Below are 14904 nucleotides of genomic sequence, written 5' to 3'. Positions count from 1 at the left end.
CTAAAATCTTCACCCTTCTCCTTTGCTCCCAGCATCCTTTCTTAGGTCTAACCACATATCTTAGCTGTGTTGTCACTGTTGCATTGGGCTCTCTTCTCTCCCCCCAGAGCCCCACTGGGCAGATCAATCAGGAGCTCAGCTTGGACTGCCCATCCTTGTGCTAGGGGACTCCACCCAGGAAGGCTGAGACTCACAGCTTGGCCACGTATCAAAGAGAGAAACATGGATGGGCATGTAGCAGGCTTTTGGGTTCAGTGACCCTAAGATACCTTCCAACCCTCAGAATCCATAAACTTCTAGAACTCTATTCATAACAGGAAAATATACTTCCATGTGGCATTGAACCAAATTAGAGGAAATGCATTGGCAGGGGACAGGCTTATGTGTAGCTTGATTAATTAGGGGCCTATATCATGCATCGCAGTACACCTTCACTGCTCTTGCTGTGGCTGTACATTAGCATTCATCTGTTACAGAGATTTAAATAGTACCTGTTTCCCTGAAGGCAAACTTCAAGGTCCATTCATTTGCTGTGGGCTAATATTTTTCCCAGGGGATAAAGTGCTAGACTGTCAGCCCCTGGACTTGGAGAGGCTGCATTTACACAGTACAAGCAGAGCCTAAGGCAGTTTCCTTGCCCCTGTTTTTCTCTGCACCTTCCTCGGAAGGAGTTTTACACTTCCCTTGCTTCCACTGTTTGATGGGAATGAGGGTGATGTGGTCTTTGCTCTTCTGGTAAAACTTCACATAGACGACAATGGGACATCCATCTCTGTTTCAACCTTGCTCTTGTTAAGAAAAAAAAAAAGATGCAGGGACTTCCCTGGCAGTCTAGTGTTTAAGACTTTGCACTTCTATTGCAGGGGGCATGCAATAGCCCTCTCCTTGTGGTAGTGATAATAGCTATAGAATAAGCCTAAAATAGCACATCCTGCTGGGGGATGCTGCCACATTCCAATGAAAGCCACCTAAGTTTGAAGATTTTGGTTCTCCCAAGTGACTACTTATTTGATAAACTGGAAAGGGAGTCATTGACTCCCTAAACTAGAAAAGCAAGTCATTGCCTCAAAAAAAAGTGCAAGTGGGTATCAGGGTCTTTGTCACCACGCTGTTGCTTCTTGTACGGTGTTGTTTCCATGTGTGAGAGGAGCTGACCCATGAGACAAGAGAGGTTGCCTTGAACTTCACTACATTAGGCCATGACACAGAACCCAAGATGAGCAAACACATCACACAGCCCATAGAGCCCACCCAACACCTTGAAATCACTTTGTTGAAAGAATCCTTCATTGTGAAATTTCTCCAAGAAATGTGATCTGCTTGATTCCATAATAAATCACCCTGTACTTTTTCAGTGGACAATATTTACTTGATTTGAATAAATGGCTAGTGACAGGTATAAGGAAGCTCCTCATTAAAGTGCATCAATTGATTAATGACTTAGGCCTGAATCACGTTGCAGCTCTTGGCTGTATTATTAGTCATTTCACAATAATGGCTTCTTGTCACTTTACAATGCAATTTCCTTTATGGAACCTCAGTTATAGTCACATGAATTTGGAGAGGTTAGCTAGCAAGTCTGTGACATTACTTGCTCTGTGACCATACAGTGACTTTGCCTTTGCAGGAAAAATTTATGAAGCACTTGGACAGGGTGCCCTTAGGAGCAATCCCCAGTGATATGTAGAATCATAGAGCTGGGTAAATCCTTAGATCATTTCCTGCCAAAGCCCTTTATGTTACAGAGGAGGAAACTGAGGTACAGAAGTGATGTCAGGGCTGCCCACCCTGTGTCAGCATATCTCCCAGATGACTCTACTGTGCCTTGTACTGAGCTAGGTGCTGGGAAAATACATGACTTTGGTCTTAAGTCTACCCTCTGTTGTTGCTGCTGCTGCTAAGTCGCTTCAGTCGTGTCCAACTCTGCATGACCCCATAGATGGCAGCCCACCAGGCTCCCCCATCCCTGGGATTCTCCAGGCAAGAACACTGGAGTGGGTTGCCATTTCCTCCCCCTCTAGTTGGGGAGATAAAACTGCACATAAACATTCAAAGACAGCCTATGGCAATGTATTAAGCAGAAGCAAGTGTGGCCCAGGTTGGGTTTTATAGCTGTGCTCCACACTGGGGTCATTCCATGTGCCAGGGTGGAAAATGGAGCAAGTTCTGAGGCTGAGCAGTGCAGTGAGACCATTGTCCCACCATGCAACACAAAACTGGGCCATGTTTGGCTTCAGTCTGGGTCACGTATGCAAAACCATTGGCAAAGTCAGAGACTCACACTTAGAAATAGTGTGACTGTAAGATCAGAGAAGCCTGAAGTTCCTTCCACATGGGATTTTCTTCCTCTTCACTCTGGAAATGTCTTTACAAATGGAAGACTGGTATAGTACACCAGTTAAGAGCATTGGTTAGAAGGCCAGATGGACATAGATAGGAATCCTGGCCCTGCCACTTTGTTATTGTATGACTTTGACCAAATTATCCCACTTGAGTTTTATTTCCTCTTCTGTAAAATGCAAATAATAATTAATGACTGCCTCACATAATTTTGTGAAGAGCAATTGAGATAATGCATAATGCACGGCCTCATGTCTGATACAGAGCTATGCTTCTTATGGGGATCCATTATTAATATACCCAACTCAACTATGCTGTTTCCTCATTTGCTGCTAGCAATGAGAGAGAGAAGGAGAGAGAGGGTGTGTGCATGTATGTGCTTCCATACACCATGTTCTGGCTATGTTAGCCATCAAGGAGAGAAATCTGGATGTGAAATCCAACTGGTGTTACAATGAATACCTCTTTAAATGGCCCCAAACAGCAAATTATGTTAAGGTGGAAACAAGGCACAAGGAAACCATTTGTAAATGGTCCTTCAGTTGTTAGATGTTTACCAATTTCTTTTTTCAGGCACAGAGGAAGCCTGTGTTTTGCAGACTCTCACTGGTGAGTTCAGACAATGTGACACATTCTGTCCAATAAGATGTGGGAAGGGGTGATGTGTTCCTTTTCCAAACTGAACATGAAACCATCTGTGATATCCCCTACTCCCTCCACTCTCAATTCATCTCCCTTGGTCGCGTGTTCCAGATGGAATAACTACTGTGTAACTACTAACTGGAAAGAACATGCATCGCTGGGTCACTGCTTGTAGGGCTCTCATCTCCACAACCATGGTAACATTCAGTGAACCATCACATTGCTGAAGGAACTAAGAGTACGTTCCCTAGATTATTTATTCTCAATGAGCCGCTCATGGTCACTCATTCAGTAGCATTCTTCATACTTTTGCTTTTTATCCATTTGTGCCTGCTAATGAACATTCAAACTTCTCTCTTCTGTGCTTATCCAGAATTGTTTAAGGTAGATGATGAGTAAATATTTTTATTGAGATTAAATAGTTATCTTTTGTGGTTATCCATTTACTCCTTAACTCAGATTAGATTTGCCTTTTCACCACTGAGTATTATATTGGTGGTGGGTTTGTCATAAATAGCTGTTGTTATTTTGAGATATGTCCCCTCTATACACACTTTGGTAAGAATTTTTATCATGAATAGATTTTGAATTTTATCAAATGCTTTTTGGCATCTGTTGAGATAATCATGTGTTTTTTATCTTTTGTTTTGTTGATGTGGTGTATCACATTGACTGATTTGCATATGATGAACTATCCTTGTGACCCTGTGACGAATTCAGCTTAGTCATAGTGTATGATCTTTTTAATATGTTATTGGATTTGGTTTGCTAACATTTTTGTTGAAAATTTTTGCATCTATGTTCGTCAGAAATACTCATCTATAATTTTCTTTTTTGGAAGTGTCTGTCTGATTTTGGTATCAGGGTGATGGTAACTTCATAGAATGTCTTTGGGAGTGTTCCCTCTTCTTCAATCTTTTGGAAGAGTTTCAGAAAGATTAGTATAAGTTCTTTTCTGTGTGTTTGCTAGAATTTACCTATGAAGCCATCTGGTCCTAGACTTTTGTTTGTGGAGAGGTTTTTATTATTACAGATTCTATTTCACTTGTGATAAATCTTCAAATGATCTGTTTTCTCTTGACTAAGTTTTGGTGGACTATATGTTTCTAGAAATGTGTCTATTTCTTCTATTTATTGAATCTACTGGGTTATAATTGTCAGATTAGATTTGGGAATGATTAGAATTGATGTCAAAGAAGGTTTTATCTCGTCCTCCAAACCCACTTCCAGTATTGAGTAAATGAGGAAGCTGCAGTAGTCTTTAGTTGTCTAGGATAACCTAGCTCACTGGCGGAAGCATTAGGATGTGACTTTTCAGCTCAGTGCTCTTTCCAATGCGAAGTGCTGCCTCCAGTCATCTAATGGGGTCAGGAGGAAGCAGGACACAAAAGAGTAAGTTCTGTAAGGGAGAAAGTGCCAGAAAGTATCAGGAGAGCAAAGCAGACTCTTGGGGGGGAGGGGTATAGAATTTGCAGGTAAAGGCCACAAACAGGAGAGGAGATATCCAGCTAGATTTGCAGGAATGGAAGGGCAGATTCATATAACTTCATTCTTGTTAAGGCCTGAATTGGCTATGGCACATGACATGTTCCAAACTCAGCAGAAATCACATATCCCATAAGCTCTTCTATAGTGTGACCTTATTATCTCCCATCAAGAGATGGTGTCTAAGTCCCCCACCTTGACTCTGGTCTGCCAGTGACTTTCTAATGATGAACAAAATGTGTCTGAAGTGATGTGCGTGACTTGCAAGGCTAAGTGCAAAAAAGCCATGCAGCTTTTGTCCAGTTCTCTTGGAATACTTGCTGATGGAACAGCCAACCTCCACATAGTCAACCTCCACATAGGAAATATAGCCATCCTGAGCCCATCATATATATATGGCTCCAACTGAGCTAGTGGAGGTGATGGAATTCCAGTTGAGCTATTTTAAATCCTAAAAGATGATGCTGTGAAAGTGCTGCACTCAATACACCAGCAAATTTGGAAAACTCAGCAGTGGCCACAGAACTGGAAAAGGTCAGTTTTCATTCCAATCCCAAAGAAAGGCAATGCCAAGGAATGTTCAAACTACTGCACAATTGCACTCATCTCAACGCTAGCAAAGTAATGCTCAAAATTTTCCAAGCAAGGCTTCAGCAGTACATGAACCGAGAACTTCCAGATGTTCAAGCTGGATTTAGAAAAGGCAGAGGAACCAGAGATCAAATTGCCAACATTTGTTGGATCATAGAAAAAGCAAGATAATTCCAGAAAAAACATCTACTTCTGCTTTATTGACTATGCCACAGCCTTTGACTGTGTGGACCACAGCAAACTGTGGAAAACTCTTAAAGAGATGGGAATAACAGACTGTCTTACCTTCCTCCTGAGAAATCTGTATGCAGGTCAAGAAGCAACAGTTAGAACCAGACATGGAACAACTGACTGGTTCCAAATTGGGAATGGAACAAGTCAAGGCTGTATATTGTCACCTTGTTTATTTAACTTAAATGCAGAGTGCATCATGTGAAATGCCAGACTGGATGAAGCACAAGCTGAAATCAAGATTGCCAGGAGAAATATCAATAACCTCAGATATGCAGATGACACCATCCTTATGGCAGAAATCAAAGAGGAACTAAAGAGCCTCTTGATGAAAGTGAAAGAGGAGAATGAAAAATTTGGCTTAAAACTCAACATTCAAAAAATGAAGATCATGGCATCTGGTCTCATCACTTCATGGCAAATAGATGGAGAAACAGTGGAGACAGTGACTTTATTTTCTTGGCCTCCAAAATCACTGTAGATGGTGACTGCAGCCATGAAATTAAAAGACTTGCTCCTTGGAAGAAAAGTTATGACCAACCTAGATAGCATATTAAAAAGCAGAGACATTATTTTGCCAACAAAGGTACATCTAGTCAAAGCTATGGTTTTTCCTGCAGTCATGTATGGATGTGAGGGTTGGACCATAAAGAAAGCTGAGTGCCAAAGAATTGATGCTTTTGAACTGTGGTGTTGAAGAAGACTCTTAAGAGTCCCTTAGACAGCAAGGAGATCAAACCAGTCAATCATAAAGGAAATCAGTCCTGAATATTCACTGGAAGGACTGATGCTGAAGCTGAAGTTCTGATACTTTGGCCACCTGATGCAATGAACTGACTCATCAGAAAAGACCCTAATGCTGGGAAAGATTGAAGACAGGAGGAGAAGGGGATGACAGAGAATGAGATGGTTGGATGGCATCACTGACTTGATGGATATGAGTTTAAGAAATCTCCAAGAGTTTGTGATGGACAGGGAAGCCTGGCATGCTGCAGTCCATAGGGTCACAAAGAGTCGGACATGACTGAGCAACTGAACTGAACTGAGTGACTCCTTTGACAGATACACATAGTGGTAGAGATGTTTTTGGACTTCTAAACCCAGGCTTGAAGAGCACCTGCCAGCTTCTATTTTCGCTCTTTGGAGGAGACTAGCCTTTATGAAAAGAGTCCAACTATCCTCACCTAGACGGCCATGCCAAGAGAAGCTCAACCTTGCCATCTGGACAGGCCACATGGAGGAGAACCCAAGGCTCTGGCTGCCAGCCCCGGCTGCCAGCCCACACCAACCTGCCAGCTCTGTGAATAAGGCCTTCTTTAAAGTAGGTTCTCCCACTGCAGCCAAGCTGCCCCAGCTGCCAGCTCATGGAGCAGAGGCGAGCTCACCTATGAGACTGGCTCAAACTGCAGAATCATGAAGAGATCAATGGTATAGTGGTACCGTGAATTTTGAGGGGGCTTGTTGTGTAGAGACAAAGAACCAAAGTAGTAAAAAAAGGCATAGGGCTGGCCCTCTACTTGAGGAGGTAGACCAAGTAAATGTCAGGGCAGAGGCTTAGGAATTCAGGGACAGGCCAGAGCATCAGATTCGTAAAGGTAGCTGAGAGAGATAAGACAGTTTCCAAAAGGAGAGTCTGTAGCAAAAATTAGACAAAGTAGAAGAAGAGAGAGCAGGGCCAAGGAGAGGATTGCTGAGACAGTGGTAAATGAAGCAGGTTTGGGATTTTCTTAAGTGTCAGACCAAAGATTTAAATATTCTTTTCCATTATGGTTTATCATAGGATATTGAATATAGTTCTTTGTGCTGTACAGTTGTTTATTTATATAAAAAAGTTTACATCTTTTCCCGAGGGGTGATAGGAACATCACCCTCCCCAACTGACCTTGGTCCTCCTATGCCCACGGAGACTTGCTCCTTCTCATGTCCTTAGAACACTAGCTCATCCTGATAATGATGAAACATTTTGATATATAAATTTTTGAGTAATTTTTATTGACATGGTGAAGTGCTCACAATATCATTTATTTTTAAAAGAACCCCAAACCATCTGTATGCCTGAAACTAACACATCGTAAATCAACTATGCTTTAATTTTTACAAAGGCTAAAAATGGTTTAAAAAAAAAGAGAGAGAGAAAGAATCCCAGACCATACAATATCCACAATATATAAATATGTAATAGGGGTGGAAATTTCATTATTTAACAGCTGACAGAAACATTTCTCTTAGGGGGCAAACTATCCTTGCTTTAGAAAATAAGTTGACATAAGTTGTTGGGTTAGAAGGGAGATCTGGGGGTGGGAGAGCTCATAGGAGCTTGAGCAATAGCAGGAAGCAGCTAAATTGCTCTGCAAGAAGCAGGTTCAGGGAAGGATGGCAAGGGAGGTCCTCCCAGGCTGAGGATAGCAGGGGCCAAACATGGCTGGTGGGGATTCTCTGGCAGAGAGCTGTAAGAAGGGCCTGGCTGATGTCCTACCTGAAGCTGCTCCATATTTCTCCTCATCAACCTTCAGCTTGCTGCAGGCACAAGGGTTTCATGTAAGTGAGGTTGTACATGTGTGTGTGCGTGCACATACGCAAGTGTGTGTGTTGGGGTAAAGAGCAGAGACAGTATTTGTGGAGGTAAAAGCTGGACCTAAGAACTGACCATCAAGGAGCGAACTTCTCAGTCTGCAGGAATTGAGGGGAAGGCATTGGACTCACACAGGGAGTAGAATGGGGTTGTTATCATTTTACCTAGACCTCAAGATCTGTAACTATACAGCTAGAAAGAAGAATCAAATGTTAAGATGAGCTGTCTCATGCTGAGGATAATTTTCTTCTTTAAAATTTTCTCTATTATCCATGTTTTCTACAATGAGCATTTATTATTTTTAAAGTCAAGAAAAAAATAATTTTAAAGTGACTCATTCTGAACCTCCCTGACTTTAGCCATCACATTAGGAAGGATTTAACAAATCAATCTCACAGTGAGAGTTAACGACTAATAAGGAATAAGGCTATATCTGCAGGAACACTCACATTTTCTCAGGGGACTCCTAGAGACGGTAATTCTATAGGACAAAGGAATATAATTTCAAGGAAAGTAAGACAAGCATGATTTAAACAAAGCAGCTCCTTGTTCTACCTGCCTGAAGACTAATCTTTTCCTTTAACTAAAAATGTGGATAAATCCTGGAATTGGAGGAGAATTCTATTTCATGAGTTATGTCTAAGGAAAGGAGAACTCTTCAAGGCCTACATACACCTTCCTGTGGAAATTCAGGCTATGTTAGGAAGAATAGTGGGTCTTGAACTGTCATGGACTATTTTGTATTAGAATTTTTTTATTAGATCTTGGGAACATTAGTCTTCCTTGGCCTCTAGTGTGGACAAAATCCCAAATAGCTAGAAGCCCAGGATTTGTGGTATTCCTGAGGCCAGGGACCCAGCTACATCCCTAGCTCCTAGCCTGAGACATACAAAAAGATTATTATTATTCAGTTCAGTTCAGTCGCTCAGTCATGTCTGACTCTTTACAACCCCATGAATCGCAGTACACCAGGCCTCCCTGTCCATCACCAACTCCCGGAATTCACTCAAACTCATGCCCATCAAGTCGGTGATGCCATCCAGCCATCTCATCCTCTGTTGTCCACTTTTCCTCCTGCCCCCAATCCCTCCCAGCATCAGAGTCTTTTCCAGTGAGTCAACTCTTCGCATGAGGTGGCCAAAGTACTGGAGTTTCAGCTTTAGCACCATTCCTTCCAAAGAATACCCAGGGCTGATCTCCTTCAGAATGGACTGGTTGGATCTCCTTGCAGTCCAAGGGACTCTCAAGAGTCTTCTCCAACACCACAGTTCAAAAGCATCAGTTCTTCGGGGCTCAGCTTTCTTCACTATCCAACTCTCACATCCATACATGACCACTGGAAATTATTATTAATGACTATCATAACTACTGATAAATGTTTACAAGAAAAGGTCTTGTTCTAACTTATTTATTTTATGTTGTGTATGTGTGAACATTTAAATTCTACTCTCTTAGAGAGTAGAGGCAGAGAGGGAGGGAAACAGGGAGTTTTGGAGTTTGGAGTTTTTCTTTTCCCTTGTTGAGAGGATGCGGTAGGGGTCAGTAATTCCTTCAGAATTCAAGTGGGGACTCCTTGGAAATGAACAAAAAGACTTTCATGTTTCTCTAGCACATGAATAAGGGCTTGGACTCCTGGCACCCCCATTCCAGTCTCACACATTAGATGGATCCTTTGGATCAGTCTTGCTTTGGGGTTTCCTTTGGAAGCATTTGCACTTTGGAAGTGCTTCCTTTGGAAGCACCAGGTTCTAAGAGGCTGGAAGGCTAAGCCGGTTCCCAAAAAGGCTGCTCCTATCCTGCAACACAAGAGGGCAGTATTTCAACAGGCCTGAGATTTCGCACGCATCACAGCCTGTGCATCCACTATCTTCAGCAAAAAGCCCTGTTGGACTGATTATTTCAGCTCAAGAATTTCAGAGTCCAGGGGAGGATGCATTTTAATGACTTCAGGGAACGGATCAAATTAAACACATTATCCTGGATTTTCTTCCCTCGCCTCCTCTCACCCGCCTGCTCCGCGGCGTCTGTCTGTGCTTTGTGGGTCTCAGCCTCCCCCCTGAATCAGCGCCTCTGCAGAGCCACGGTCCTTGCTAAGGAACCAAGGGCCAGAAAAGGAACCACTTGGTGCAGATTCTCCAAGGTCACCTTCCAGCAAGATAAACTCAGGAATCCCTGAAAGTGGCCTGCCCGGCCAGCATATCTGCAGCTGGACAGAGAAAACCAAACTCACATCCCACAGCTGGCACATACTTCTGTTCTACACACTGTTGTAGGGGCTTTACATATATTATCTCTAATCTTCCCTACAGCCTTGCAAGAAAAATACTATTGCCAAAAGGCTGGTGAGGTTAAAACAAAACAGAGAGGTTTAAAAAAAAAAGCCCAATATCAGGAAACTAGTAAATGCTGAGCTGGGACTTACACCAGGATGTCTGGCCCCAAAGCCTGGAATATACATCTCATTCATGTACTCAGTCATGTCTGACTGTGCCCCCATGAACTGTAGCCCGCCAGGTTCTTCTACCCATTTGGGACTCTCCAGCCAAGAATACTGGAGTGGGTTGCCATTTCCTCCTCCAGGGGATCTTCCCAACCCTGGGATCCAGCACAAGTCTGCAGCATCTCCTGCATAGGTAGATGGATTCTTTACCACTGAGCCATCTCGGAAGCCCAAGGAATATACGTTGCATTCTCCTAAAGCTGAGTCCCTACTTCTCTTATCCTTGTAAGTTGCCCATGACACTTGGCTAGAACATGAAGTGCACACACTAAATGATTTCCCTAGTTGGGGGCAGAGGGGTAGGCTGCTTCTTTGGGCATCTTGGGTACAAACTTCAAGTTCTTTTCATCCTTATCCTCTGCAGCTCCTGGAATATCCTAGCATTTAATGGGTGCTCAGTGTTGTAGAGACTGACTAATTTGCATTTAAATTCTGTTACCACCCTTTGGATTATTTGACAGATTTACTCATGATTTAAATTTTTTTCTCTCACCTATATAGAAATTATTTTTGCCCAGCTTCTCATTAAAACACTCTCAGAAACCTGCAAAGAAGTGTTGTATTTGCTTTCTCAGCTTTATTTTTACTGATAAAATATATAAGTGATTTGTAAAAAAAAAAAAAAAAAGAGGCAGAACTAACTAATCAAAACAAATAGCTGTAATCTGATTTTAGAACAATCTGCATGATAAGAGTAGGCCGAGGAGACATAATTTCCTATCACAGTGGGATAACATGCAAATGGAATTTAAACTCCAGGCTCCTTCCCCTCACGGAATGTCAGAGAAGTACCCAGCAGAATGTGTTTATGAATGGAAAAACCAATGGTGTGATATTTTCTCTTAGGTTATTCTCAATCTCGTTTTCATAAAGGGACAAAATAGCTCTAAACATTTCTAAATATTTCACTCCATATGGCCTGAATCCCAAACTTAAAAATATCTACCAACTGCCCACAGGGAAGGTTTTTAAAAGAAAAAGAAATAATCCATTTTGTTGGAAAAATCTCCTCAGGAAAGTTTTCCCAGGGTGGAATGTGGGCTGCCTGCCTTGTAGTGTTATTGTATCTGTTCATTTGAAGCCTGGACAGTTGTTAGCCATGTCACGAAGGTGTTGCACTAGGTGGAAAGTTGGACCAGAGAACCCCTGGGGAAAGTTCTGAGATTCTTGTGAACAAAACCCGTGAATGGACATTGTCAAAGCCCACCGTATTATCTTGCGAAACACGGGGACCAGTGGCCTAACCTTTCTTGTGCTGTGTGAGAGGGCTTTCAATCTTCCCCAGAACCATTTTCCAACTCTTGCAAACCAGGATAGGCCACAGGCTGTGAATCATACTTCAAAGAAGAACGAGAGAAACTGCAGCCATTCAGAATGGGTCCCCACCGAGAGAAATGGGTTAGGAAACCATAGCTGTTCCTAAAACAAGAAAGCTCGATGGTTCTCCTTGCTCTCTTGAAAACCAGCTGGTACACGACAGATGCGATTTTTCAGCACAAGCCCTGTAATTCTTTCCTTCAACTGTGAACTCAAATCCTGTGCCTCTAGCGATGGAACAGACAGGCCGATACACTGATGCAGTCTTCCGAGGCCCACAGAACGCCGCAAGTTTGTGGTCACTCACAGATGAGCAGAGCAGCGGCCCCCACATCAAGCGGCACTGGACGTTTCATCTATGGTCACCCTTTCCTTCCCCTGTTAAATACTGAGAGTCTGCGATGTGCCGGGCACTGTGGCAAGCGTGTGGGGCAGAGCAGTGAGCAAGGAAGACAAGGTTTGTACATGCTAATGAGAGAGACAGTAAAATAATGAATAAATAATAAAATAGTAGTATAATAAAATAGTAGTAATAACTGATATGAGGAAAATCAAAGATGGAAGTTGGAAAGAGAGATTCTGGGTAACTTCTTTAGTATGGCCATTGAGGGAAGCTTCTCTGAGGAGTGGGTTGAATGAGAAGAAGCCAGCCAGCCATAGAGCTGGGTCAGAACATTCCAGACAGAGAGAAGAGTGAGTTCAAAAGCCATAAGGAGGAGGCCTCTGTGGACTGGAGAGACATAAAGAAGGCCAGTGGGGCTGCTATGTCAGGAGTGGAGAAGGTTGGGTATGAGATGAGGTCAGTGGGAGAGCGAGCTGTGATACAACCAGGGAGCAATTGAATCTCGCCTGCATTTTAGACTGTGAGACCAGCCTTTAAATTTTTTTTAAAAACAAAATCTCTTTTTATTATGAGACATAAAATTATTCTGTCAAATTCCTATGAAAGCATCTGAAGACTGGCCCTCAGTTTCTGAACTTGAATGGTTGCAGATGGGCAACAAGTTTCTGGATCATGCTTTGAGTAGCTGGCACTGGGGAGCTCAGCCTTCCTTAGTTTTTCCCCTGACTCAGTTTCCCTAAGTGGTGTGAGGTTAAAAAAAAAATTCTTGTCCTTCATCAACTTTGAAAAAATATATCAAGCATCCATTTTCTCTGGGATGTAAGCACAAGGCCAATATTTCAAAATCTCCCAAGCGTCGGTAATTTTTTCCATTATATCTCTAAAACCCATCCGAGGGCTTTCCCTCAGAGTCCCATCAAATCAGCACTCTTTGCTGATCTGAACAGTTTTTAAAACATCCTGTTATTATAGCTAACTACGAGACAGCCCAGAAGAGGAATGACATCAGTGGTGGGGTTTAGTACCTGCTGAAGCCTCAGGCTCGGCCACACACAGCTCCACCTCACTAGCATGCACGTTTCCCCCTTGCATTTTCTATATTACATTTATATCCTATTTATAAAGGAACATAGAAAATTATTAGTCTTAGAACATAGCTTTAGATAAGAAACAACCAAAAGATACCTACAGAGAGTCCCTGCGGGACTTGGAGCTTTAGAGGGTGGTCTGCTCTCCCATGGGACTTCCCTTGTGGCTCACTGGTGAAGAAGCCACCTGTCAATGCAGGAGATGCAGGTTCGATCCCTGGGTCAGGAAGATACCCTAGAAGAGGAAATGGTAACCCACTCCGGTATTCTTGCTGGAAGAATCCCATGGACAGAAGCACCTGGTGGGCTCTAGTCCATGGGGTTGCAAAGAGCTGGACATGACTTAGTATGCATGTGTTGTTCAACCACGTGCTACACGCATGCTAAGTTGCTTTAGTCACGTCCGACCCTATGCAACGCTATGGACTATAGCCTGCCAGGCTCCTCTGTCCATGGGATTCTCAGGCAAGAATACTGGAGTGGCATGCTGTGCCCTCCTCCAGGGCATCTTCCTGACCCAGGAATTGAACCTGTGTCTCTTATGTCTACCTGCACTGGCAGGCGGGTTCGTTACCACTAGCGCCACCTGGGAACCACACTTAATATACAATCAGGTTCACATTCCTGTTGACCTTTGTCTTGCACCTTCCTCTGTGGCTCTTTCATTTTAGAAGGAAGTGTTCTCCCTGCTTTGATCTCTGCCCTGCATCCAAATCTTACTGTGAGCTGGCTGCCAACCAATCCTGTCAAGTCACCCCAGTGATGGTTCAGCAGCCTGGAGTTGAATCCTAGGCCTGCTTCTAACTAGCAGTTTGTCTTGGACATGCAGCTTAATCTCTCCCAGCAGTAATGCCTTCATTCATAAGACTTTTAGACTTGCTTAACAGCCAGCATGATCATTTGACTAGACTGGATGGTGAATGGTTATCCTTGTGTGGAGCAACTCTAATGGAATGGGCGTTTACAAGATATGAGAGAGACCTTTGACACAGTGTGGGCAAGCCTGTATACTGACCTAGGATCCAGAAATATTCATCTCTGTGCTCTCTAGACTTTGTTGTATGTCTGGACCCTTCTCTTGGAACATTTAAACAGGAAAAGGACGAAATGGTTAGTATTCATTTTTGTTTGACTTCCAAACCAAGTTCTTAAGAATTAAAGGGAAAGACCTTGAGAGGAGCAGGGCTTAGTGTAGGCCCTCACAAAAGTTAATGAGAGTTGGAGGATGAGGCTGATGGCCGTGCCTTCCTCTTCAGGAGAGAGTAGGAGGGTCATTTGGGGTGGGGAGGGTGAAGGAATCAGAAGGTGATTCTGGACTAAGCTGTGGAGGTGAAACTGTGTACAAGCCACTGTGTCCTTGTTTTTGGAAATAAAATGCTATCTCAAGAGTTAACAACTGGGAAATGTGAAGACTTAGAGAATAGTTGTTGGGCTAAGGAACTAGTAACCATTTAGACTATGATTCTGCCACATAACAGAATCACCAGATTTATCTGAAAGATACAGATAAAGGCCTGACACACATTCCTAAGTTGTTTTTACAGGAAGATGAAAACTGCTGACCACAAGAACACAGACCCCAGACTGGTTGAAACCAGGAGGTTGATGATGCTTGAAAGTTCATCTTGATGCCAGTCAATCCAAGAACTGTGCACAAGCTGATCACATCCTGCTCCTTCAACACTGTAAACCTCCTCTACCCTCTCCAGGGTAGATCACAGGGTCTTTAGGGCATTAGCCCACTGTGGCCCCCTTTGCCTGGCAAAGCAATTAAAGCTACTCTTTTCTATTTCAG

The 14904-nt window shown here is 43.0% G+C and overlaps 1 protein-coding gene across 1 annotated transcript in view; it reads right to left on the bottom strand.

Moving 5' to 3' along the window:
* LOC120875326 (mast cell protease 1A-like) overlaps positions 1-14904 on the bottom strand; it is an 80641-nt gene that overhangs the window by 62539 nt on the left and 3198 nt on the right. The window contains exon 4 of the mRNA XM_040257102.1: positions 9518-9657. Coding sequence (XP_040113036.1) covers positions 9518-9657 — 140 coding nt within the window. The remainder of the gene's footprint in view (positions 1-9517; positions 9658-14904) is intronic.

The sequence above is a fragment of the Oryx dammah genome, unplaced genomic scaffold, assembly GCF_014754425.2.
Source record: "Oryx dammah isolate SB20612 unplaced genomic scaffold, SCBI_Odam_1.1 HiC_scaffold_16, whole genome shotgun sequence".
Lineage (NCBI taxonomy): Eukaryota > Metazoa > Chordata > Mammalia > Artiodactyla > Bovidae > Oryx > Oryx dammah.
The sequence above is the reverse complement of the archived record's forward strand: the minus strand, read 5'-3'. Positions and strand labels throughout refer to the sequence as shown.